Source organism: Pelodiscus sinensis, chromosome 1 (genome assembly GCF_049634645.1).
Source record: "Pelodiscus sinensis isolate JC-2024 chromosome 1, ASM4963464v1, whole genome shotgun sequence".
Taxonomy (NCBI): Eukaryota; Metazoa; Chordata; order Testudines; family Trionychidae; genus Pelodiscus; species Pelodiscus sinensis.
Genome location: NC_134711.1, coordinates 12,775,741 through 12,799,208, shown reverse-complemented (window position 1 = coordinate 12,799,208; position 23,468 = coordinate 12,775,741). Strand labels below are relative to the sequence as shown.

The following is a 23,468-nucleotide window of genomic DNA, read 5'->3' as shown; positions in this document are numbered from 1 at the left end:
CAGATATTAAGAGACAGTTGATGTCCAAAGGAGTGGATTTTGACTTCTTTTCAATAGCCTGTGATGAAAGCACGGACCTATCTGACACAGCTCAGTTGCTGATTTTTATGAGAGGGGTGGACGATGAAATGAATGTGACTGAAGAGCTACTTGACCTCCAGAGCCTTGTGGACCAAACAAGAGGAAAAGATTTATTTGTTTCTGTTAGTTCCGCCATAGATTACATGAAACTGCCTTGGAACAAAGTTACTGGGATTATTACTGATGGGGCACCTGCCATGGCTGGTGAAAGAAGTGGATTATCAACCCTAATCTGTAACAAGGTGATCGAAGAAGGAGGCAAAGCTATTAAACTCCATTGTATCATTCATCAACAAGTTCTCTGTGCTAAACATCTCAAATATGATCATGTTATGAAACCGGTGCTAAAGACTATTAATTTTATTCGCTCTAAAGCCCAGTGCCACCGCCAGTTTAAACAGTTTCTACTGGACATCCAGGCTGAATACGAAGATGTTTTATATCACAGCGATGTAAGATGGCTCAGTCGGGGGTCTGCACTGCTGCGTTTCTTCTCTCTCAGGAAATCGGAGAATTCTTGGAAACAAAGGGACAACCAATGCGAGAACTATCTGATCCTATTTGGCTGGCTGATTTGGGGTTTCTAGTTGACATAACAAAGCATCTGAATGTACTGAACACGAGTCTTCAGGGGAAAGATGCAGCAGTGAACCAGCTTTATTCACACCTCAAAACCTTTCGAACAAAGCTGCAACTTTTCATAAGGCAGTTGTCACAAACACAGCCCAATACCATACATTTTTCACGTTGCAGGAAATAATGAACAGTTTTCCACAGGACAATATCAGTGCGCAAACGAGCAGGTATGCAGCAGACATCGCATCTCTGGCTGGGGAGTTTAAACGGCGCTTTCAGGATTTTGCAGCTATTGAAAAGGAGATCTGCCTTTTCTCCTCTCCATTCTCTGTTGACCCCGATGATGCTCCAGATCAGCTGCAGCTCGAGCTCATTGAGCTGCATTGTGACAGCGAGTTACACAGTCCTCACCAACAGCTCTGTCTTGTGAACTTTTACCACCAGGTGGATAAGAGCTGGTTTCAAGAGATTCGAACATTGGCTAAGAAAATGCTGAGCTAGTTTGGCTCAACATATATGTGAGAGAAGACATTCTCTGCTATGAACTTTAACAAGAACCGCGTGAGGACAAGACTAAGTGACTCTCACCTGCGTGACATTTTGCGCATCAAAACCACTGCCTTTGAACCAGACCTAGCCTATGTGCTGCAGTCCAGATCTCAGTTTCACCCTTCACATTAGTGCAGGCAAGTTTTGTTTTCAATTGAGATGAATACATTGTAAACTCTCAGTTAATGTCAGTTGGTCTAAATCGGTTATAAATATATTTGGACACAACATGTATACTTGGTGTTATGTTCCTGTTCATATTTTTTGAACTTAAAAGTTGACAGACAACCTTTATTACCAATAATATGTAATGTACTTTACAATGTTCTTGACGCATATTTCAGCTTCCTGGATTTTTTTTTCATCTGGCCTTCAGATATGAAAGGCAGAGTGATTTAACACCTGTTTAGATTTGTCATCCATGTGACGAAATTAAAAGTATGCCGTTTGCAATAAACTTTGCATAAAATAGTTAATTTGCATTTAATTTTAATGGTTCAAAGAATGTCAGGCAAAATGGTCGGCCCTCACGCATGTTCACTTCATCAAATCTGGCCCTCTGAAAAAAGTTTGGACACCCCTGCAATAGTGGGATCTCCTTGTTCCTGGAGTATGAACTAGTTGTGGGGAATGGTGTTCCATTATGGTTATTCTGGCATCAGATAGACAGTTCTCTGCTGTTACTTTTTAAAAGGAGCTAGTGAAGGAGCAATGGTGTTGAATTTTCAATATCTTTTGCTTTCAGTTAAACACACAGTTGAATAGTTATTAATCCTTTGCGGTTGTGACTGTAATTAGAGTAAGGTCTAGAAGATTCTTATCTATCTTTGTCTATTCAGAGCTATGAAGGCAATTATGATATTGTGATATAGTGGGGGGGCTGTCTGCTCTGTGACCCGGGGTCCCCCTGCACTGTGATGGGAGATTCTTACTGACTCTCCCAAATGTGTGTTAACCCAGACACCCAGTCTCAGTCTCCCAGGGAGGGAGACAAAGGAAGGAGGGCGGAGACCAACACCTGGCTGGGGGGCAGGGCTGGAAGAGAGTTTTTTAGTTTCTGTCTGGAATCATGGCCGAAGCAGGCTGAGCAAGGGGGCTGGGATTTAAGGGCCCAGTCTCCCCATCTCAAGGGGGGCTGAGACATCACAGGCATAGCCCTGTAACCGGATTACATCTGTGCTGAGCTGTATCCTGGAGAAGCAATAAACTCCCTCTATTCTACTGGCTGGTAGAGTCTGTTCGTGCCACTACGGGAGTGCAGGAGATGGGAAACCCCAACGCGCCATCACAGATAGGTACAAATGTTTCAGTGGAAACAATTCCATTTAAATTGTTTAAATGAAGTATCTGAGAAAATTCCAAGTCAGCAAATTTCTACATGATTTTAATAATGTTGTCAAATTTATTTTTTAGGTAAAATACATATTGCTAAAGATTCTGGATAATTTAAATGGTTATTGCAGATTTTTTATACTGTTTATTTGACACAGTTCTAGCCTGTTAATATTTTGTACTTTCATACATATGCCTGTCTATATGTATGGATATGTGGCATAAATATAAAAATAAGGAATCCTGAAGAACTTTGCACATACAAGAAGAACCAGTACACATTTGGAAATTAACATAACAATTTGGTGCAGCAGCTTGACATGTAATGAGAAGAAATATAGTATCCAGTTGAAATTACTGGTAGGAATGAAATTTAAGGTAGAATGGAGTGTATGGTAACTGCCACAATGGAAATTTAATCAAAACTAAAAGATCAATAGTCCTACTCTAGCAAAAACAGCTTGTGATTTGTACTGATCACAAGTGGCTTGGATCTATATCCAGTTAGTCGTCAGAAAGGAATATTGATAGCTTGGGGCCACTGGAGTTGGGGGGAAGGAATTTGAGTCAGACTCCACTAAGTAAAAAGCAATACCCTACTATAAATCATAGTACTGAGATTTGGCTAATTTAAATATCTTATTAAGGACTTGGGTTGAAATTTTTGAAAGTGATTCATGATATAGGCAGTCCCCGGGTTACGTACAAGATAGGGACTGTAGGTTTGTTCTTAAGTTGAATTTGTATGTAAGTCGGAACTGGTACATATTGTAAGGGAAACTCTAGCCAAACATTTCTCCAGAGCTCAGTTTTATTCTCCCACACCTCACTTCCCTCAGTCGTTTATTCTCAAGCTGAGGTGTCTGCTCAGAAAAGCCGCTCGGCGTCTTCCTGGTCTGCTCGGGGAGGGGGTGGGGGGCACTAGCTTCGCATCTCCCTGATCTGCTGGGGGGAAGCAGCTAGTGCGGGGTTGACTCACCCCGTTTGTAAGTAGGGATCCGATGTAAGTTGGATCCATGTAACCCGGGGACTGCCTGTATTGGGCGCCCAGTCTGAGACCCTGTAAAAGGCCAGACTGATTGTCCAGAAGAAAATCCAGAAGTGCCCTAAATCATTATTCACCTTGAAAATTTTAATAGATAAGACTTGTACATATCAGCATTGCCAAGGTTGATCTAATGACCTCATATGGCCCATATTAAGGCTGTATCTGAGCACCTCATCTGAGAATGTTTTGCTTTTTAATTCAAGGGAATATTGGATCCTCTTGTAGGAAATATTATGTTGTTTAATATAAGTATTTTGAGTGAATACGTGCCATGAAGCCATAGTATTTTGTTGTGCTTGTGATACAGATTTGTATTATTAAACTGATGTGTCTGTAAAATTTCAAAAGTTACTGCATGATCTGTTTTAGGACAGTTAAAATAAATCTGTGACCAGTTAAGTGTCTAATAGCCAACCAGCAAATTAGTTTATTGTATATCATCAGAGTAGGTTAACATTTGTCTCCTTTGTCATGGAACTGAAACCAGGAACAAAGCACTGCACTACGTGACACTTGTTTTCAAGCGATTGATAGATTGAAAGTTACACTGACCTTTGACAGAGCCCAGTCATATTTTCAAAATGCTTCCTTGTCATTTTTGGTGACTTACAGCGCAAATCATGGATAGTGATTAAAGAAGCAATGTACGTAAGATTTCTGCAGTGGATGCATGGACATAGCCAATACAATTGTGTTAGACGTAGTCTGTACTAAGATGATCACTGTTGAAGTATTGTTTGATGTAATAGGAAACAAAACTACTGTATTCTAGGAGAATGGAAATTAGTTCTTTCTTTGCACTTTAAAATAAGTAACATCACTGTAAATTCTAAATGAATGGGTTGAATAGTTTAAAACTATGACTAAGGTACTGTGTACCGACTGCATCAGTTTTGAATGATATCTTTGAAAAATCATTGGATGAAATGTTCTGTGTTGGACAAGGCTAGCATCAGTGTCATTCTCTCCTAGCTCAAACCACAGTCCCCATGAATATAAAGTAGCTTTGTGGACTAATGAAAAAAAATTACAAGTATGAAAGAGTACTGTGTGCTAGAAGCATGCTCATTTTTTCGGTGGGTATCTTCGCTTTAGCAAGAGCTTTTTTTCAAAAAACCTTATTTTTCCACATTTCAGAGCTATACTGAATTCTTCTATGTCTTTTGTGAATAGTTTAACTTACTAAGACTAAATTGGATTCTGAAATGCACCAATGGCATTTTCTGATCTGCTCATATATAATAGGGTCAATTCCATAAAAAAGAATTGAAACTGTATCACAGAATATTGGGTGAGGAATAGGGTGGAGGGATAGCTCAGTGGTTTGAGCATTGGCCTGCTAAACCCAGGGTTGTGAGTTCAATCCTTGCAGAGGCCACCTAGGCATTTGGGGCAAAAATTTGTCAGAGATGGTACTTGGTCCTGCTGTGAAGGCAGGGGACTGGACTAAATGACCTTTCAAGGTCCCTTCCAGTTCTAGGAGATAGGCAATCTCCATTAATTAAAAGCAGGGTCTGAGAAAATCCAAAATTATCCATACCAAAATGTAAATACATTTGTGATATACTTAAAAGGAACAATATAGATAAGAGAACAGACCAAGTGGAAGGATCAATTAATGAAGAAACCAGAGCATTACCAAGTTGGTTGACTAGTCAAAATAAAGAAAAGCAAAAACCAGAAAACAAAGTTAATTTACAGGGGATGTAGACAATGAGTATATCAGTTGAGAAGATGATAAAATGAGCTGGGAACCTTTGAAGGTTCACTCTCTACAGTAAGGTAGGAATATTAGGTGACAGATTTGGTAGGAGTATTTTGACCTGTGAGGTGCTCAACATAAGTCAGGATTTGTGCATACATACTCAAATGCAGGATCTTAGGGCCTTAGTAGGGAAACAAATGAGATTCCGTTTTACAATAATTTCTTATAAACAGATTCAGTGTTTTTTTTTTCTCAATTATGAACTGTACTGTGAGAGTTTCATTTTATAATAAATCATAGTAACAACAAAAATCTTTTCTGTGGGTTGGTTTGATGTGGTACCGTAATCAAAGAACTGAAAGCTCCGAATATAAGTTGTAGGATTTTTGATTGTGTGCTCTGAAGTTTTTCGTAAACAGTCTATACAGCTCTTCATAAATCTCCCAGAATACTGAAAGGCACACTGCAGAGATCCAATAACTTCTAGTATCTGGCATTTTATGTACAGCATCTAAAATGTTGTTTCATTGTAATGTAGCCCACAAAATATAGTATATTGGAGTTAAAGAAATTTCATAGATATTTTGAAATGTAACACTTTCATTACTTAGTTGGTGTTCTGTGGAAATTCCTAAATGTTCCCAGTAAAAATTCTTTCTTGAGTTCTCTTCCATTGTCTCTTCCTGTGATTTTTGTTCATAAATAATTTATAAATACATTAATGAACTTATAAATACATGTATCATTAAGACTTAATCACTATAACCACATAATACTTTGGTGAGAATTTACTAGCAGTGGCTTTCTCAAACTGTCACGTAGCAATACAGCTTCTTCAGTGTGATGCCACAGCTAGGGTTGCCAGGTGTCGGGTATTCATCCAGACAGTCTGGTAAAAAAATTCAGAGAATATCGGACACCTGAGATGTCCTGTATTTTCTGAATTTTTCCCTCCAGGAGGCAGAAATGCCGGGCACCTGGGTACCCTACACTCAGCGCCTGGCTTTTCCCTCTCTCCCCTCCCCCATGGCGCCCGACCCCAGCCCCCATGCTTACCTGGCCCCCAAAGCTGCCGGCAGAAAATGGCTGCTGGCCAAAAGACTTAAGGGAAGCAATTTTTTTTTGGGGGGGGGGGGGCTCAACAACTTTGGTCTCCCCTTTTTCCCCCTTCAACAGAATTTTTTCCCAGTGGTTTTTTTTTATGGGGGGGTGGGGGGCTTGGTATTTTTGTTTCAACCATCTGGCAACCCTAGCCACAGCAAAAGATATTTGCTGTCTAAAACTTTGTATTCCTAATTCCATCCTATTTTTCGTTTCTCAGGCCTTATGAATGACAAAGATTCAAAAGATTCCATGACAGAAGGTGAGAATCTGGAAGAAGAGGAAGAGGAGGAGGAAGGTGGAGCAGAGACCGAAGAACAGTCTGGAAATGAAAGTGAAGTAAATGAGCCAGAGGAAGAGGTGATCACGTTCATTTACCTTATTTTGCATTGTCCTACATAAAAGGAAATAATACTTAGCAGTTTGTGGACCGTAAAGATCTAAACCCTGTGGTGGGTCTGCAGGAAGCCTGAGACTCATGCATGTGGCTTCTGCACAAAGCACTACTTGCAGAGAGGATGTTTAGGGGGGACTCTAAATCCTTTGTGCTATGGAGTCACCAATTCTGCTTGTGCTTCATGGATGGACAGTTTCTACCTCCTACTTGCTATTGAAAATTTCTGTACAAAAATCCATTTGCTCAGATTATGCAGAAAGGACCCTTGATATCTGGCCCTTAATCTCACTCACCCATGGGAACATAGGCAATAACACCTCCATTTTACGAATACGGAAAAGTGAACACAGAGCATTCAAGAGACTTGCCCAAGGCAAGTAGTAGTAGAGGGAGGATTAGAGTCAGTTCTGTGCTCAGCCCAACAGAGTATGCTTCCTGTTGGCATATTTATATTATTAATTTATAAATATAAAGCTATTGTTATGCCGTCTTCCAAACTAGTTACTGGAGCAGATGCATTAAAAGTCACATACAGGGCCAAAACTAAGGGAAACAAGAGGCACCTTGTATTGGTCATCATTTTTCTTCTGAAATAGAAATAAAGAAGGTGTATTTAGATTGTGTTCTTATTTACTATTTCAGTAACCTTTTTAATCAAATTGATAATAGACAATATAAAAGGAAGTGTGATATAGTAATCTTGCAAATTCTAATTTCTGTGGCTTAATGTAGCTCCAAAGTTTCTGTCTCACCAACAGAAATTGGTCCAATAAAAAAATACTACCTCATCCACCTTCTCTGTCTAATATCGTGGGATCAAAACAGCTTCAACAGCAGTGCACAAAACAACTTGTCAGCTTAATCTTTGATTTAAAAAATGTAGTCTGCTTTCAAATCAGTTTCAGTGCAGAAAAAATTAACTTGTACAATAAAGAACAAGTTTTGGAAATAAGATGAGGACCTGTGCATAGTAAGGCTTAATGTGACAGTAAGATGAGTATTCAGAAACTGGTCAGAAAATATTGTTAGATGGCATGGCATTCTCATTGGAGGCAAACATTGCATGTTGTGATGAAAGGTCAATCAATCAGTGATATGACGTTTCATGGAAGTGATGGGGACTGTAAGTAGTGAATGCGCTTAATGTTACTCTCAAATTATGTTAACAGGTAGTATGTCATTAAAATGTAAACTTTTAATATACTATTTCAGGAGTGCTCAGACAATGATGAGGAGGAGGGCGAGGAAGAAGAGGAAGAGAATACTGATTACCTCACAGACTCCAATAAGGAGAATGAAACTGATGAAGAGAACACAGTAAGTGCCATTGCTAATGAGACTGGTTTTATTTGCTCAGTTTTCTTGATTATATATATTAGAGATTAGGGGATCAAGGTATTTGCTGTGTTATAATCTCATTACCTCCATTCAGAGCAAAGAAACTCACCAAATAGAGTCACTTGGATCCTGGAAACAAGCAGCAACATTGCCAGAGGCTGAAACAGGTGTGAAGTAGAATGAGGGCCTATAGATATGCCCTTTGATGCCAGTGTTTCTTGGATGATGGCACTGGCTTAGTATTGGTCAATTGCTCTGACTTCAGTGGAACTGAGCGAGTTGCCCAGAGAGGGAACACATCCGAAGAGGTCATTTGGCTTATTGGGAGTGGGAAGGAGGATGGTATGCAAGCATTTCAGCAATAGACTACTGAGTTTGTTGGTCTTCCAACATCCTGGTGCAAAACTGAATCCTGCTGTTACACTGGATGGTGCTACAAAAGCAGAACCAGTTGGATCTCCACTGATCTTAAGAGCATCTTGTTTAATGTTGTTAGGGTTACAGTTTTGTTCCACTTAAAATGAACCAAAATTATCATAGGCTAAAACATTTTCGGAAGAACCATGCACCAAACAACCTTGAAGAGCCTCTCTGTAGTGTGTCCTTATATCAGCTGTCCTGTAAATGTATTGTGATGATTATTTACATTATACTGTTATATGAGTGTGCTTTACAAATATTTAAGAGTTGTCCTCTTTAAATATGCATTCTAATTCCATAATCTAAGAAATGCATCCAAACCAATCACTTGCAGGTGCAATCAGGGAAAGAATATTCTTTTGTATATATTGTAGGCATAGTGTCTAAAGTACAAATCAATGTGCTGACTATATTGTAACATACACTTGAACCTCTCTGGTCTGGTGGCTGGAAGTGGGGGGGCCAGCTGGGTGTCTGGTAGTCGGGAGCATAGTCGGGCTAGTGACTGGGAGTGGAGCTCGGACAGCTGCAGAGGGGGCCAGAAGCAAGGGAAGGAGCTTGGGAGCAGGTGCTGGCAGCCAGGAGGGGCACTGATCTGTCTAGAGAAACTCCCTCATTCAGGACCAGTCGGGCCATGAGGATGCCGGACCAAGGTGGTCCAAGTTTATTGCAAATCATGACAGTTTTTAGGCAGTGATCCATGTTAGAAAGCAGTAGATCAGTAAACACCAAAATTCTTACAACTGGGAAAATCCATTTTTAACATTTTTTTTCCTGCAACAATTTTTTTAAACTACACCTATGGCAAATTTTGTCAGAAATGCAAGTTGGGTAACTTTCTTAGTAATTCGGATCCACCCTGAATTTCTCTATTGCTGAAATTAATGTAACGGACTATTTGTCTTCTACATCAGGAAGTAATGATTAAAGGAGGAGGACTTAAACATGTTCCTTGTGTCGAGGATGAGGACTTTATTCAGGCTTTGGATAAAATGATGCTGGAGAATCTTCAGGTATTAGTCCTTGTTATTATCTTGAATTAAATAAGCACCTTTATTGTATTGCTGACTCTGAAAAAGTGGTTAATGTAGAGTTGCTTGCAGATGGGATATGGGGAGGTTTTCATACTTGTTTTCCTCCAATGCTAAGTTTTCTTAACTCTTCACAACTGCTGTTTGGCTCTGCCTCCCGGGAGACAAATCGTACTCCTCATCTTGGTGTAGGGGATCTTTTGGTGTAGGAGAAACAGTCATGAAAATCAGTGTTTGGTGTTTTGGCTCAATTGTGCTTTCATGGAAGAAGCCTTCCTTTTCTCCCTTAATCTTTATCCCCCTGTCCTGTCATCATAAGTACCTGCATTTATAAGTAGTGAACAGAGCTCCATTAATCCTGTGCTTTATTGACCAGCAGGTATGCTTCTTTGATGCACCCATCTTGCCAGTTGAGGAAGGGAGAGAGAATTCAAGATTCAGTCTTGAGTCTGATGTTTGATAATATCCTGATTATTAGTTGTGAGTGTAGATAAAAAGACATATTAAATTGCTTCTGTTCTTCCAGTAGCACAGTCAGACATCACATCAATGAATTGCTTTTGGTTGATGCCATCCTAATTGACTGGAAAGATACACAATCAATTCTCATGTTTTTGATGAGTCTACTAATGCTGCGAGAGTGGTGGAAGTTGTAGTTTTTACTAGTGATGTTTCTGGGAGATATTTTATTATACTGATGAATTCAAATATTGTGCTAGGAAGTAAGATTTCACTCTTGTAAAATCCAGTGGGATTTGATTAGTTCTTTGCTACTGGTGTATCTCTAAACAGGCATCATAAATGGTATTTTAACAAGAATCAGGTCTTTTCACTTACTTTAGTAGACTCAATACAAAAGTCTTTCCTAGACTTACTGTAACCTTGTCAAATGCTGCTAAACTGGTAAATTATACTATTTGTATCCAGTCAGAACACTCTCTTCCAGATATTTGTCATTTGGTTGTAACCTGGAGATATGTTCTAAGTGTCCTTTTGATAACCTACATAAAATTCCTATTAAGAGAAGAAGTTTTGAGCTGGTTATTTTTTAATTTTTTTCAGACCAGCATTGGCTTTTTAATTTGGCATGCCTTATTGATGTATTTGATAAAATTACATGTGCTGAATTGGTCAGTGGAGTTATGCAATATAAACATGTTGAAAATTACAAGATAACAGCTGTTATGGGAAAAGAGAACCTAGGCCAAGGGACAGAATACAAAATAATGCCTTTACTCATTTGTACTTCTGTGAAAGGATGGGAATTTCCCAGGAAACACTGGAGGGAACAGTTAGTGACCATGTAGGAACACTATAAAATGAGCTTCAAGTACTGTTTTCAAGAATCAGTGATTAAGAAATGGAAGTAGTATGAGTGGATAAGAATTGCTTTTCATAAAGCATCTGTTGTTTTCTTCTGCCCACTAAATATATGGAGCTGCTGGCTGATCTTTCAGCTGCTTAATAAAGATAAATACTGTAAATTCTGCAATTTTAGCTTTATATATCACATGATTATCCATGTATAGGATGTTAAGAATTGAAAATGTTGCTACCACTTGAATTTACATACCATATAATATGTAATAAAATAATAAAACAAACAGATAACATCTGGAGAAAAAATTGGTAATGTGTTCCCAGGACTGATTCAAGAATAGAATAGGTGATATATAACAAAAAATCAAAATCCAGAATTACTTATCTTAATATTGTGTCCAATTGTAATTGTTTCTTTAATGTTAAAAATCATTTACAAATCCAGTTACAATTAAGTACATTTTCTTATTGTAGTTTTCTTAATTAGCCTTCTGCAGTAGTCTTAATTCTGCATAGTGAAGAGTATAAGAAATGTAGGAACTTAGAAACTAACCAAATAAATTGTAATGAGATTTTACTCGTGCAAAGATAAGTTACTTTAGAAGGTAGTTGACATTTTTCATTAGAAATGAATTGTGAAAGCCTCCCTTTCATATTTTTAGCATATGATTGCTTAGAGCCCTTTTCATTCTCTTTTTCTTTAGCAACGGAGTGGAGAGTCTGTAAAAGTGCATCAGCTGGATGTTGCTATTCCTCTTCATCTCAAGAGTCAACTAAAGAAGGGTCCACCCTTAGGTGGTGGTGAAGGAGAATCTGAATCCGGAGACACAATGCCATTTGTCATGTTAACTCGAAAAGGCAATAAACAGCAGGTAAGGAGTTATCTGGATGTAAGTAAACTCTTTCTTTTGCTATGAAGAGTTTGGTTTCTTTGTCTTTATTTCTTAGAATGGGATGCTGTCTTGCTTCGTTCTGTTGATGGAATTCTTCACTAAATTCCTTACTAAGAGTTGTATACAGCACTTAATCGCTTTTATACCATTATTAGTTTTTATACTAAGCTATTCTCTAGTTAGACCAAAGAGATGCTGAACAATGTTTCTTATGTAGGTATGCATTCTCTGTATCCTCATGTCCTGTACAAAGTATGTATAGAGCTGCAGTAAATGAACCCATTCCCTTTTTTTCAACATTTGTCCTAGAACGGCATATCTGTTTGTGCCCACTTGTGCAGCTAATTACCTCTCCTGTTCTTTGTAGTTTAGTTTATCTATAATAATGTAGGTTTTTATAGATTTTTATATTTTAGTAAGTTTTTTGGTTTTGTTTTGTAAACGTAGGCTTTTAGCCTCTCTCCTTCCCCACTCCCCTTCAGGGAAGAATCCTCCTTCTCTGAAAGAGCTTTCTTTTACTTTTACGTTGGGCATACCTAAAACCCAGGATTCAAACATCGACTTACTTGCTGGGAGTCTTTCCCTGTTAGCCACTCACACTGTATCCACTGTTTAAGGGGTACTCAAATGCCATGGAAAATTTGCTCCAGGTTCAAAAGTTGTTTTAGGAAAGGTAAAGTCTTGTCTCTCCATGATGGAATCCTCTCCCCATCCTACATCACAATACCGCCTGACTCTACAACAGCAGTTTTGAAGTGACCCCAGTGCCCCATCAACCTCTGCACCATGAGTCTGAGTACTTTCCAGGGCACTGACAGACTTGTTGGGCCCCTGGGAAAAGAGGTTTGTGTGGCTCCACACCTGTGGAAGGGGCAGGACTTCATCCAGAAGGGGCGGGTCTGTGCCACACCAGCCCCTCTCCCAGGCAGCCTTTGGAGCCGCTGAAAGCACTCTGCACAGTGCTCTAGAAGCAATTTAAAGGCCTGAAGCAACTGCCCCCTTTGCCTCCCTCCGTCAGCAGGCTTGGTACCTTCCAGACCTCTGAGAAATAGATCTGCAGTGCTAACAGTATGAAGTCTTCAGCCAAAAGACATTTTTAATCTCCTCAAAAAGAACTTGGTCCTAAGAGGACCTCATCAGTAACCTCTGGTTATTAATATCAATTGCTCAATCAACTATTCATATCTGTTCTCAATAAACACTGCTAGCTGTTGCCTGGTAGCCATGTGGTCAGACAGACATTTCCCAATACTCTGCCACTGTCTGCCTCCCTTCTGGATTATACAGATGACAGCTCTTCTGATAATCAAATTTCCATGCAAGGCTCCTTTGATTATCAACCCCAGTCTCTTTCACCTGAATCTGTTGTCTTCAGAAACTCTTGAAAATGTAGGCAGCCTCAGATTGTTCCTCATCTTTGGTATCTCTGGCTCTTTCCAGTGCTCATATTGAGATCCTTAAGCATCCTACTGCCTGCTGTTCTCCAAAGCACTGAGTTCTAAAGAGTACCACAGACAGCACTCTGTTGTTTACTGCCTCCACTTCTCCGCCAACTCCCGCCTCAATCTGGCCATAAGAAGAATTGTTGAACAAGGAAAAAAGCTGCTAAGATAGTTACTTCTCAGACGAATATTTCATCAACCTCTCCAGTTGAGGCTTGTGACTGATTGGTTCACAGAGATCCCCTTGAGACTGTCACCTGATGGGCTGGTTGTACCGCTGAGCCCACCTACCTGCCCTCTGGGATGACCATCACCTTGTCCTGCTATGGAACTCCAGAAGTTTAGGTCTCCCCTCAGTAAAGGCACAAAGCTGAGGTCTTGCCCACAGCAGAGCAAAACAGACACTGAGATCAGCTCAGCTTTGGGAAGACTCAGTCACAGGGACTTGACACAGCACCAAGGTGCGCAGCCCCAATGGGATCAGATCCCCAGTAACATTTATTTAGATGGAGTTTAATTAACAAAAGTGATTTTATTAAATATAAAAAGTATGATTTAAGAGGTTGCAAGTGATAACAGACCAATCAAAGTGGGAATACTTTTTGCTTAGTTTCAACCCATTCACACACAGCCGTGAAAAAGTACCACATCCAAAACGGATTCCAGTATTACATGATCTGCCAAGCCCAGCTATAGTCCAGGCTTACAGGTTAAACAAGACTATTTACAGATCGTTGTCTTAAATTCTGGGCCATTAAATTCCTTGAGTCCTGCTAGTGGTACTAATGCTAGAACAGCATGTTTACTATATATTTTAGAGAGTTTGTCTGTTTCATCAAGTAGTTCTAAATGGTAGGAGCTAGGACTGCTCTGGAGTTAGCGTAGAAGCTTTCCAGACACTAGATCGGTGTTGTTTATTGATGCCCACATGCAGGATTGCCAGATTACACTTGTTATTATCTGAATAGATTTTTTCCCACCAATGTTACTACAGTGATGTGCTTAAAGCCAGGGCACATGAAATGAGGTGCATGCTGATATCTTTCTCTTTGCAGCCAATCAAAGTATTGTTACGGTTCAATAGGCATGCCCTGCAAATTCTAGGTATGCAGGTGCAGCTAACAAAACTACTCTGTCCCAGGAGACTATCTTGGTTACAACAATTTTGTGGCCCGCTGAGAAGGAGGGCCACCCATGTGGCCCACTCACTAGTCTAGGTTGCTCATGGCTGCTTTGGGGCTTTGCAGAATTACATGAGATCCTTCAATTTGGTTGTTTTCCTTCTGATTTTTCTCTTAGTTTACTCCTCACACCATGTCCTGTAAGCCTGTATCAGATAGGTACTGGTTACACAGCTTGTTAAATACGTCTGGTGTATATAATCATAAGATCCTTTAATGCTCTTCCAGGGATGGCAGAATTTAGCTTAATTAAAGTATTTTACACAAAGCACCACCTAGTGACTAGGGATGTACAATCTCGGTTAACCGGATGAGAGAAGCTCTTGTCCACAGCAGGTCCCTCCAGGGCTGCAACAGCCCCCTGCCCAGGGCAGGTGGGGAGCTGCTCCAGCCCCCACCAGTTACTGTGTAACTGGAACCAGTAAGTATCACCCATTAAGGGTGATACTTACTGGTTAACCTTTTACGTCCCTACTAGTGATGGAACAACATAATACAGATTAGCATTTCATTAAACATTCTGTGTAGCCTGAAGTTTTTGCGGTTTGGGAAAAATAGTCTTAGAGAAAAATATTTAATTACAATAATTTAGTGTTATTTAGGGCATAGAAGAGCAGTTTTGACAAGTACTGTTAAAACACTTAGTTTGCATAGAGTTGGAGAGACACTGCAAATGATTGAATCTCATGATTTAAGTGAAGACACACACTAAGAGAAATACATCATCATGAAATACACTGTGTTCCTTAAGGCCTGATCCGACTAATGTGTGGGCGTTTTTATAGAAGCAATGAGGTATTAGTCATATGAGACATCTGTTAAATCTTTGAGAAGTGAGAGAGACCACAGCTTTGTGTGCAGAATAACAAAATTCCATTATACCACTTCTTTCCTTTGTTCCCTTTGGTATCTCTTATTTTTCTTGAACTACTATGTAGCTTGGAATGATAGTAATATATTTTTTTTCTAGAAGATTTAACCCAGCATTGCTCAGGTCCTTCAGGGCAGGGGGCTGACGCTGGCGGGGGGGAGGGCAGCATGCCGGAGTCAGGGCAAGGGCTTGGACACACAGAGACTCAGGGCAGGAGGCTGGGATGTGGAGGGTACAGGAGTCAAGGGGTGAATAGTGGCTCAGGGAAGGGGGTTAGGTGCAGGAGTCAAAGCAGAGGGTTGGGAGAGGTGGGGGGCTCAGGTCAAACGGTGGGGGGAATGTGTGGCTGCTCCCCAGGCTAGCTAGAGCAGGGAGGTGGGTGTCAGCTTCTCCCTGGGGCAGGGTGGCGGGGGCCATGCGGCCCGGCTTCTTACTGGGGGAGGAGGGGCAAATGGCCCAGCCAGCAGCTGCTCCCCAGAGTGGCCGGTGCAGCAGGGGCTGTATTGCCAGCTAGCAGCTGCTCCCTGAGTGCTTGCTGCCCCCTGTGTTTATTCTGGGGTATAACTGTCCCTGCTATTACACCTCTCCTTTTCTATTTGATGGGAAACAATTGCATTCCACCCACATCCCATTGTCCTGATACAACCAAACCCTGATCTGGCTTTAAATAATAAGAGGAAGTTGCATACTGAATTTGGTGTTCCTAGCTCTGACCATTTAGGACAGTTTTTCTTAAACTATATTCCGTGGCACACCGGTGTGCTGTGAAGCAGTCGGAGGTGTGCCGCGGAGAACAACAGAGTTCAAAATGGTTGCCCTTCAAGGGGCAGGCGATTTTGGGGGCGGGGGGGGCTCAATTTCTCCCCGACCTTTTTTTTTTCTTTTTTGCTCAACAAAAAATCCTTGGTGTTCCTCATAAAAAAAAAAATACTATTGTTTGGTGTTCCTCTGTCTTAAAAAGTTTAAGAAACACTGATTTAGGAGAAGTTCTTGAACAATTGAACTCACAGATGGACAAACAGACACCCCAACACTATCATATATATGAGAGAGAGAGAGAGAGATACTGTTTTTCCCTTCAATAGCATTCTTTGTATGACAGATTTCAAAGGGGTAGACTTTTGGCCTGTTGCAGCACTTGGATGACTAACAAATTTATTAGAGTATTAGGGCATAAGCTGTAATGTGATACAGCTCACTTCCTCAGATACTGAAGAGAAAAGAAAACAGAAGAGGAAAGGATACAGAGATGGGATAACATTTTATAGTAACATTGCTTTTTTGTATGTACACTCATAGAATCATAAACACTAGAACAGGAAGGAACCTTGAGAGGTCATTGAGTCCAGTCCCCTGCCCTCACAGCAGGACCAAGCACTGTCTAGACCAGTGGTCTCCAACCTTTTTAAGCATGAGATCGCTTTTTGAATTTAAGTGCAAGCCAAGATCTACCTCAAACCCAAATATCCTTGCCCCACCTCCTTTGTGCTCCTTGCCCCACCTCTGCTCACTCCATCCTCCGTCCCTCCCCCATCCTCACTCACCAGGGTGGGGCAGAGGGTTGGGGCGCAGGTTCTGGTCTTAGGCTGAGCGATTTAAGAGTGTGAGGGGCTGTGAGCTGAGCTTGGGACGGGCAGTTGGGATGCAGGAGAGATTTGTAGGTGCAGGCTCTGGGAGGATGTTTGGATGCCTGGGAGCTCAGGGCTAGGGCAGGGGCTTGATGTATAGTAGGTGGTTCATGACTTGGGTAGGGGTTCAGGATGTGGACTCCAGTTGAGCACTGCTTACCTCAGGTGGCTCCTGGGTGATGGTGTAATGGGGTTAAAGCAGGCTCACCCCTGCTTTGGCCCTGCACTACTCCCAAAAACAACCACCAAATTTGCTCCATACCTAGTCCTGTTGTGCCCCATCTCTGCTTTGTGGAGATGGGGGCACCTTGACATCAGGACCCTCCTCTCCCTCCCCTTCTCTGCACAGCAAGCAGGAGGCTCCTGGGGGAACAGCTCCAAGGCAAAGGGCCAGAGATGTGCAGCAGTGGGAGGAGGCGAAGCTGAAGTGCTGGCACTTGATAGTCTCTTGGCCAAACCAGTCAGGATCACCTGTCAGAGGCTCCGAGATCTACCAGTAGATCCCAATCTACTGGTTGGTGACCACTGGTCTAGACCATTCCTTATGGATACCTATCTAACCTGCTCTTAAATATCTCCAGAGATGGAGATTCCATAACCTCCCTAGGAAATTTATTCCAGTGTTTAACCACCCTGGCAGTTAGGAAGTTTTTCCTAATGTCTAATGTAAACCTCCTTTGCTGCAGTTTAAGCCCATTGCTTCTTGTCCTATCCTAAGAGGCCAAGTAGAACAATTTATCTCTCCTCCTTGTAACACCCTTTTAGATACTTGAAAACGTCTATCATATCCCCTCTCAGTCTTCTCTTTTCTAAACTAAACAAGCTCAATTCTTTCGATCTTCCCTCATAGCTCATGTTTTCTAGAACTTTAATCATTTTTGTTGCTCTTCTTTGGACCTTCTCCAATTTCTCCACATCTTTCTTGAAACGTGGTGCCCAGAACTGGACACAATACTCCAATTGAGGCTTAATCAGCTGAGAGTAGAGTGGAAGAATGACTTCTCTTGTCTTACTCACAACACTCCTGTTAATGCATCCCAGAATCACATTTGCTTTTTTTGCAACAGTGGCAAACTGTTGACTCATATTTAGCTTGTGGTCCACTATGACCCCTAGATCCCTTTATGCAGTACTCCTTCCTAGACAATCACTTACCATTCTGTATGTGTGAGACTGATTGATCGTCCCTTCCTAAGTGGAGTACTTTTCATTTGTCTTTATTAAACTCCGTATTGTTTACCTCAGACCATTTCTGTAGTTTGTCCAGATGATTTTGAATTACATCCCTATCCTCCAAAGCATTTGCAGCCCTTTCCAGCTTGGTATCATCTGCAAACTTAATAAGCGTAATCTCTATGCCATCATATAAATCGTTGATGAAGCTATTGAATAGAACTGATCCCAAAACAGACCCCTGCGAAACCCCACTCGTTATGCCCTTCCAGCTCCGCAGGAGCTTATCATGGTGTCTGTTTTATCTAAACATTTAATACCTAAAGGGATACGTCCTAGTATTTGTCCTATTGCGTATAAGAAGTGATAAGTAAAATCCTGCTAAAAGGATACTTTTTATACCTTTATACTTCTATGATCACAAACCTAATTCCAAACTTTAGAATTCTGTTTCCATGTCAGTGAGTTGACTTGTAATCTTCATTATGAATTACTTTTAGTAAAGAAGTGTGTGTGTGTGTGTGTGTGTGTGTGTGTGTGTGTGTGTATTTATCTAGGTTTAGTAGTAACAGTTAATTATTTTTGTTTCTTTTGGCATTCGTGTAAAAAAGCATTTCCTTGAATTCTGTTTTCTTGGGAGCTGAATATTAAGTATAATTATGTAGAACTCCCCTCCCTCTCCCCCCACCCCCAAAAAATCCAGCCCCTTTAACCGTAGTCATTAGTGAACCAGAGATTTTGGGAAACTCTTCATTATGACCATTTTTCAACTCTGTCATGATAATTTAGCCAGGAATTTTATAAAATATTTAAATGTTGGGGAGCATCATGGGAAAATGGTTCTGGCATTTTGTGCTTTGAAAAAAGAAAGCTGAGTTTGTTCTGAATCCTCCCCTCCACCACCCTTCATATTTGCTTTTGGGAGTAGGCTCTTCCTGGTAAAACTCTTTTTTTGGTGATTCTAGAAATGTAAAATGTGTTGCCTTATAGAATACTTCGGTCATCGAGTCTGTGAAAGAATTCTTTGTCTATAGATTTGTTTTTAGGAAAAAAACATACTGTAGTAGTCAGTTTTAAAAGAAAAATAAGAAGAGAAGAGGTAGAGTCTAAAAGAAAATTGTTGAGTAGAATATGCACTGAATTTAGAAGTGATGGAAATCCTTAATAGATATCAAAACTGGTATCAGAATATTTCTGTGTGTATTTTTTACCCTTTGACTCAAGTAATACATATTATGCAAATGTTATATTAAAGTAGACTTTTCAGTAGATTGTGGCAGAGCTGAACAACTGCATTAGAGAAACCTGGCTGTCGAGTAAATTGTCTTTCCACCTACCAAACATATCAATAGGCAATCAAGCATTAGCCATTACGGAGTACATATAGTGCCAATCCTAGCACAGAGATTTACCTGTTATATTTCCACTGAAGGAAACCTCCTGAGATGTGCGAATACTTGTATTAATGAGGACAACAGTTTACTAAGATATTTGTGTGGTTTGACCTTCAGTTTTGTTTAAAATTATTTGAAGTAAACTGTAATAGTAATGTCTCACCATCTCATCACCATGAGAGCCTAATCTCAGTCTTTCTGTAGATTGCTGGTACACATCGTTCCTCTTTCCTGTGTGGGATTAACACTGGATAATTAGGATCCAAGCCATCTCCAAATGCTGGGCCCAGATCCCAGTGTCCAGGAAAACTGTATGCCATTGGTAAAGCACCAGCCATAAATGGACCATAAGAACAGAAGAATACCAGTATACAGTACAACATTGTTCACAAGTGATTGCTATTAGCAGCTGCAGGTGATCAGAGTTAAAATTCTCTAAGAACAGTAGGATCAGGGCCCCCAAATTTCAGCTCCAGGTTAGTTATGTGCTGCAAGGAGGAATAGTATCTCACAACAGATCAGTGCTTGTTAGATGCCTGCTACCATAACAGAGTTGTGAAACTCCTCACCCAAGATAAGCAGGAGTAGAGCCATGAAAGCCTGGTGTCCTCAACACCTCAAGTATGTCGCAATATCATTTTATGGTGGTAATTTTCTAGGAAGGTGAAGGAAACATACCAACGTTCATACAAGATCGGGTTTGTTTATAATGTTCATACAGCATCAGCTCTTTCTGAGGAAGGTGCGAAAAAAATCCATGGTAGGTAGATAACTGGATACGTTTTGGAAGCCTCCTTGTAGTTAAAGATTAGGTTAAGCCGTGAAGCATGAGGTTTATCACCCTTTGAAAATTCTTTATTTATTATCGTGCCTCTGATTATTTTGTTACCCATATGAATGTTAATTCCTGTTTGCATCTTGTAATGATCTTGGCCTCAACCACATACTGTGGCAATGAGTTCCACAATCTAATAGTCTGCTATGAGAAAAACACTTTATCAGATTTTAATTTGACATGGTCAGTTTCAGTGGTTGTCCCTTTGTTCTCTTCTGCTACAGCAGGGGTGGGGAGCCTAAGACCCAGGGGCTGAATGCAGCCCCCGGCTTGCCTGGATCCAGTCCCCAAGGCTCAGGGTCCCATCCCCCCAGCATTGGGGAGCCTGTGCTGGTGCTCCAGCCCCCTCACTTTACCCTCCCTCCCGAGGGTCTGGAATACGAGGGGGAATGTGGGGAGTGTCTTTCACTTTCTCAGTCAGGAGGTTGGTTGTTGGTTGGTTGGTTTTGTTTGTTCTCATTTGTGCGTGGCCCCTGATGGATTTTTCTGTGGGTCAGTGGCCCCAACCCTAGAAAGGTTCCCCACACCTGCCTTACAGTATTAGAAGTTTCCTATTTACCATCTATATATTGTTTCAAAGGGAAAGTCAAAGAGGCTGCAACAGCTGGGCAGTCCTGCTGTGTCTTGGTGTTTCTCCTGTGATCTGAGTCAGTATGCCAGGCATACCCCCAGAGTGCCTGGATAGGGATTTAGGGAGCGAACCGCAGACAAACTAATTCATATTCATGGAAAAGATAACACAATACCCCTGTTGTCTGGGGGGGAGACTAGATTATCAGTGGCAAACAGATGTAATATAACTGGATGCAAGAAAGAAGAGTGAACAAGCTACCCTAGCTGACTGGCTGACTCCCGAAGACACTGTATAAAAGGATAGATCTGTCCAGTGTGGACAGATCAGAATTGTTTGATTGGGAAGAAAATCAGTTTTTATAGGCTACAGCAGGATATGGCAATAACTTTTGAACAAGGGCCACTTCAAAAAATTTTGAAGTGATCGTGGAGCCTTGGACAGAAGGGGGCAAAGCTTCAGGTTGAAGGGGCAAGCCTGTTGCCTCACAGCCATGGGGAAGGCGCGAGTCCTTTACATAGAAACAATTAAAAGGCTCACGCATCCCTGGCTGCCAGGCAATGGGCTAGCATGGGGCCGGGAGCTACAAGCCCTTTCAGTTCCTTCTATTTAAAGGGCTTGCGCCTACCAGGTGGCTGCCAGGCAACGCAGCCACCCGACAGCCACGAACCCTTTAAATAGAAGGAGGTAAAAGGGCTTGCAGCTCCCAGCGCCATTACTACATTGCTAGGGAGCCAGGACTTGAGCCCTTTTAACAGCTAATATTTAAAGGGCTCGCACCTTCCCCGCACCTGTTGGGCAGCGCATTGCCTGGCAGCCATGGGGGAGGTGGAAGCCCTTTAAATAGAAGCAGTTAAAAGGGCCTGCACATCTCCAGCTCCCTGGCAATGCCTTAGGGGGCAGGGCCTAAAAATGCCATGTGGGATGGATCAGAGCCCTCAGTGGGCTGGATTTGGCCCACTGAGAGGCTTTTGCCACCCGTGGACTAGAGGGTGGATGCTGTCACCAGGCTGGGCCGGAAGGGTACATGGAAAAGTCTGTTGGGAGGAGATATGGGACCTAGAAGGAGTGGCTGTCTAAAAAGCCTTGTGGTTTTTGATGGATCAGAGCTCTGGTTGGTGTGCCTACCTACCTCCGAGTTTAACTATTGTCTCATCAGTTCATAACTGGTTTATAGTCTTCTAAGAGCCCTTCTTGCTTTGTTCCACCATCTAAATTTCATATTCCCTTCCATTTTATTCTGAGCATCCTGCCTCACAGAATCTTGCTAGCATGATTTAATTAAGAGAATGGAACAAAAATGTATTCAGAGTATACCACCACTAGACCTCTCTTTAGACACTATCAGTAGGTTGACTAACTGTGAAGTACTACTGATATCTGTGAATCTGTTTAGTTTATTTGATTCTGACCAGGCTCAAGTATATATTTATTTTTCCTCTATGGGTGTCCATAGAGATTTCATCTTTTTGGTTTTGTTTTTCCTTAGTTGCTTTTCTCTTAAATCTGTTAACCTAAAATGCTCTTAATATTCAAACTTGACATGCAGAATTCTTGATAATCCCTACACTTTTCTTTTGTTTTATTCAAAACACTTTTCCCCCTCTTTCCCCCATCTAAATGAGCATTCTAGTTGACACTGTCACACAAAGATGTTTCAGTACATTCCCAGATCTGTGTAACAGCCAGTCTTAACTGCTGCAACTAACAGTTGGTTGGGTTTTCCTCCATAAATTAACTGTTTTTCAAATGTTGTAGCTGCCTGAGTACTCACCAGCAACAGAATTATTTCCCCCACATAGCACTAATCTACAGCCAAAACTGAGCTGCTCTGTGATAGGTACAATGGATTTACTATGTGTATTTTGTGTCTGCACTGTAGAAAACAAAGCTACTATATCTATTTGCATTGCAATCTTTGTCAATTAAAGTGATGAGAATTCTTGCACATTGACTGGCATTCATTTTCATTCCCATGGAAGTAGACCTCTGATTAGCAAAAGCAAGCAGGAGGCTTTAAAATAATTCCCATTCAATTGTGTTTGATTATCTTAACATAGTTTTCTACAAGTTATCCATTTTCCTTGAGGGTGGAAATAGAGATGCTTTTAGAAGGACTACTGACATTTTCTGATGTGTGCTTATAAAGTTTAGGGTCAACAGGCTTTTTCTGAAGCCTGGTGTTTCCACTTTGAATAAAAAAATTTAAAAATTATTTCTGTTTGGCTTTTAAAGTTTCTGTAATATTTTATCCCTCTGAGCATAATGGCTGGGATTTTGAAAGAATCTTAGGAAAATTATGGCATCTGATTTCTTTAGGCTCCTTTAGAAATCACAGCCATTATATCTGGTGAGTGAAGAACTTGGATACAAGGGGCAAGCTTCACCTCTGGTTTGCACCAGGTTCTGTAGGCATATACCAGCATGCAGGCAGGCTCCTTAGTGATAAGTTCATTGGGGAAAATATAGCTGTTGCATATGTTGATGTAATCTTCTCTCCAACAAGTGGGAAGTAAGGGACAATAATGTTCATAACATGGAAAGTGTAGACCAGGTATGCGCCGAGTGTATTTGATCATTGA

The 23,468-nt window shown here is 41.0% G+C and overlaps 1 protein-coding gene across 5 annotated transcripts in view; it reads left to right on the top strand.

Annotated features, from left to right (window-relative positions):
- The window catches only part of UPF2 (UPF2 regulator of nonsense mediated mRNA decay), a 138,470-nt gene that overhangs the window by 83,681 nt on the left and 31,321 nt on the right, over positions 1–23,468 (top strand). For all 5 annotated transcript variants that reach the window (XM_075926009.1, XM_075926008.1, XM_075926010.1 and 2 more), the window contains 4 exons: positions 6,613–6,752; positions 8,002–8,106; positions 9,462–9,560; positions 11,603–11,770. In XM_075926009.1, the coding sequence (XP_075782124.1) occupies positions 6,613–6,752; positions 8,002–8,106; positions 9,462–9,560; positions 11,603–11,770 (512 nt within the window). The remainder of the gene's footprint in view (positions 1–6,612; positions 6,753–8,001; positions 8,107–9,461; positions 9,561–11,602; positions 11,771–23,468) is intronic.